A 3,057-nucleotide genomic window follows, 5' to 3' on the forward strand; every position below is an offset into this window, starting at 1 on the left:
GCATTTTTTGGTGATATAAATTTTACTAGAATCATTTTTTGGTGATGTATTTTACATCATGTATTGGAGATGCTCTTAAAGGCAACATTTGCTATAAAAAAACCTTGTAGCATGTATTTGCTGGAGATGAAACAACATAGGCACACATACACAAAGCAAAGGTTTTTTTCCACAACAAACCACAAATATTTTACTTTTTCATTGAGAAAGAGGATACCAACAGCATGCAAACACTCATATATTATTGATTATTGAATGATAATGCCAAGCAAGCCAAGCATTGATGCCGATGAATCGGCTTACAAGACGGAAAATAAAAACCCCAAGGTGAGGCACATTGGATATGCCTCGTGACGGTATAGAATGCCTTCACAGTTCCCTTCGGGCTACCAGGAGATATGTGTAGGAATACACGATTGATTACTGTGGCATGGAGATGCCAAAGTTAAATCCCGTGCCTTGCAGCGCCTGTTCGACGATTGCATCGAGCCTTGCCGCCATCTCCGGCGTCATGTGGTTGATCCAGTCACCGGACACGCCCTTCCTGAAGAAGGAATGGTTCATCATGGGTTCGTCCTTAATCTTGTTGCCACTTTGGTTCACCTCCAGCTTCTTTAGCTCGCCGAGGCTGCACAACTCCAAGATGGCGTCTAGGACGCCGGCCTTCTCCTCCGCCTCGGAGAATGCGCACCCCAAAAACTCCGCCAGCCTCCTAAGATTGCACTGTGGGTCTCGTAGCATCTCCTCATACCTTAGGAACAACACCTTGTCGGGCCTTCTTCTGCTCTCCTCCCAATGCTCGAGGGCGTGGCGCCAATAAGGGCCCGCCCCTGTGCGGCCCTCGCAGAACAAATCGAAGACCTCCTCGAACCGGACCTGCTCGGGGTTTGGGAGGTAGGTGCGCATGAACCACCACCACGAGACGACCACGTCCTTGGGATCCTGGCAGATGTAGACGATCCGGCACCCGCAGCCATCGCCATTGATGCGCTCCGGCAGCAAGGACAATGGGAAGTGGGAGCCGAAGATACGCGGGGAAGGGTACGCCTCGACGATGTCCCGCACAACGTCGACCGGTTGCCGATAGATTGTGTGGATGAATTTGACGCAGTCATGCGGGTTTTTGTGGAGCAGAGGGTGCTCCCGGCCGGATGGCGGGTGGACGTCCCGGTGCACAGTGGCGAAGGCGAGCGATTTAAGCCAGGTGGTGCCAGACTTGGGGCAGCTCACCAGGAAGATGTCCGTTGGCTTGGGCTCGAAGTGATCGCGGGCTGCCGCCAGGGCTGACAGGTGCCACTCGGGGAACCAGTACCCACGGTACTGTCGCCTCTGCATGTCGGCGGGCGGCGGCACTAACCGCTTCTCGACGGGCAGCGACGGGATGAGCTCAGCGAGGTTGTCCGCATCATTCCTTGCCGTCAGCGCGTCACCGAGGCAACTAGGCTCGAGTTTTTGCTCTAGTACATGGGCCATCTCGTGCCTATTACAAACCTAGTAGGAGTAAGTGCAACTCTGATGAGTCTGATGAGCAAGCGCCAAAGAGCAAGCTGCACATAAATACTCAGTTGAAGGCGTGCAGTTGCGGAGTCACTTTCATTCATGTTTGTTACTAAAAACTACAAAGCGAAGGTATCTCTCTTTCTCGTGTTGGGCGTGGGAATTTTCTATCACTCCCTCCGTCCCACTAACAAGTGGTTGCCGCGTCCGCGTCCGTATCCATCGGCCGTGAACCGGACACCGGGGCGCTGCGCTGGGATCTGGCCACGCCCGAGTTGCTTCCGTGCAACGGAACGGAACTTTATCCTAAAAAAAACGGAAGGAACTTTCCCGGTCGTCTCGCTGTGCAGGGCGCTGCTGATCACGCACGCACGTACGCCGGGTCGATCTTGTTAGATGCAGCCCTGCAAGGGGCAAAAATGGAGCTGGAGATAGCCCGGCGGATGCTAGCTTGTTCCGCCTTAGGACATGTACATTAGTTTAGACAACGGTTGTCTCTAACGACACTCCACCTCAACTATAGACAGTGGTAAAAACACCACGTACAATAGACTGGTCGTTCTACTGTCTGTAGCATTCTAAAATATGGAGGACTGGAAGACTAATCCACCGCTTAAGAAGGCAGTTCCCGGAAGCTTTGCAGACGGCACTCCATACAACGGTAAAAAGCCGTCTGTAGCAACTTGATTTTCAGGGCTACAGATCGTTGGTAATTCTACCGACAGATTGTTTCTCTCTCTTCCACATCTTCTAAAATCCTAGTTGTCCTCCCTTCCAGAGAGCTGACTGGACATTGTTGTACATGCCCTTAGTGTAACATGCAAATCCAACTAATCCGGAGATGGGATGAGGTTTACTTTTGCAGTATACATGCTCTTCTACGAAATATATATACCAATGCAAAGATTCGACACCACCTGCCGATGCGGATGCAGGAATCCCCATGGCCATGGGTTGCTGGCTTCTGGTGCCGGGGACCGATCTACCCGATATCAAGAGCGCCTATAACTGGACGCCTCAAACATCTCTCATACATACGCCGGGTAGACAGCCTGATCAGTGACTGGTAAAAAGAAAACAAGATCTAGATGAACGTGTCAAACCGGCCTTAAACACTCGGACTGACTGGCCGGCGTCGTACCATATGCATCCGGGCTAGTTCGTGCATCCCTGTATCCATCGAGTCCTCAGCCGGCCGATTGACATCGCACGCATCGGGTCAAAAGCAAGGCAGATTTGCAAGGGTTTGTCTAGGTCTCAGTCGACTGAGACTTCGCGAAGTCTAAGTCAGATGACATCATCCAACAGTAGCCCAGCCCATTTTAGTTTCTTATTAAGTCTTGTACTTTTTTCTACTGTTGCTGGGCCGGCCGTATTATTGCAGCCTAATGCCTTCATTTTTCCAGTTGTTGTGTGCTTTTGGGCCAACGATTTTTTGACTATCGAGAGTTTTTGTAGATGCTGCTCGTTCTAGCAGACTGGCCGGGCCAATAGTTAACTTTTTTTTACGGTGAGGGCCGGTAGTAACCTTAGATGTCTCAAAAACAAGTAGTAATCTTA

General features: G+C 50.9%; 1 protein-coding gene across 1 annotated transcript; it reads right to left on the bottom strand.

Moving 5' to 3' along the window:
* Positions 1 to 225: 225 nt before the first annotated feature.
* Positions 226 to 1,512, bottom strand: LOC123171211 (cytosolic sulfotransferase 13). The gene has a single exon (XM_044588816.1). The coding sequence runs from the start codon at positions 1,471 to 1,473 to the stop codon at positions 421 to 423; it is 1,053 nt and encodes a 350-aa protein (XP_044444751.1). The 5' UTR covers positions 1,474 to 1,512; the 3' UTR covers positions 226 to 420.
* Between the last annotated feature and the right edge of the window lie 1,545 nt (positions 1,513 to 3,057).

The sequence above is a fragment of the Triticum aestivum genome, chromosome 1D (genome assembly GCF_018294505.1).
Source record: "Triticum aestivum cultivar Chinese Spring chromosome 1D, IWGSC CS RefSeq v2.1, whole genome shotgun sequence".
Lineage (NCBI taxonomy): Eukaryota > Viridiplantae > Streptophyta > Magnoliopsida > Poales > Poaceae > Triticum > Triticum aestivum.

What these genes read in the sequence shown, in the direction of transcription:
- LOC123171211 (XM_044588816.1), bottom strand. Translation starts at nt 1,473, where the DNA reads ATGGCCCATGTACTAGAGCAAAAACTCGAGCCTAGTTGCCTCGGTGAC.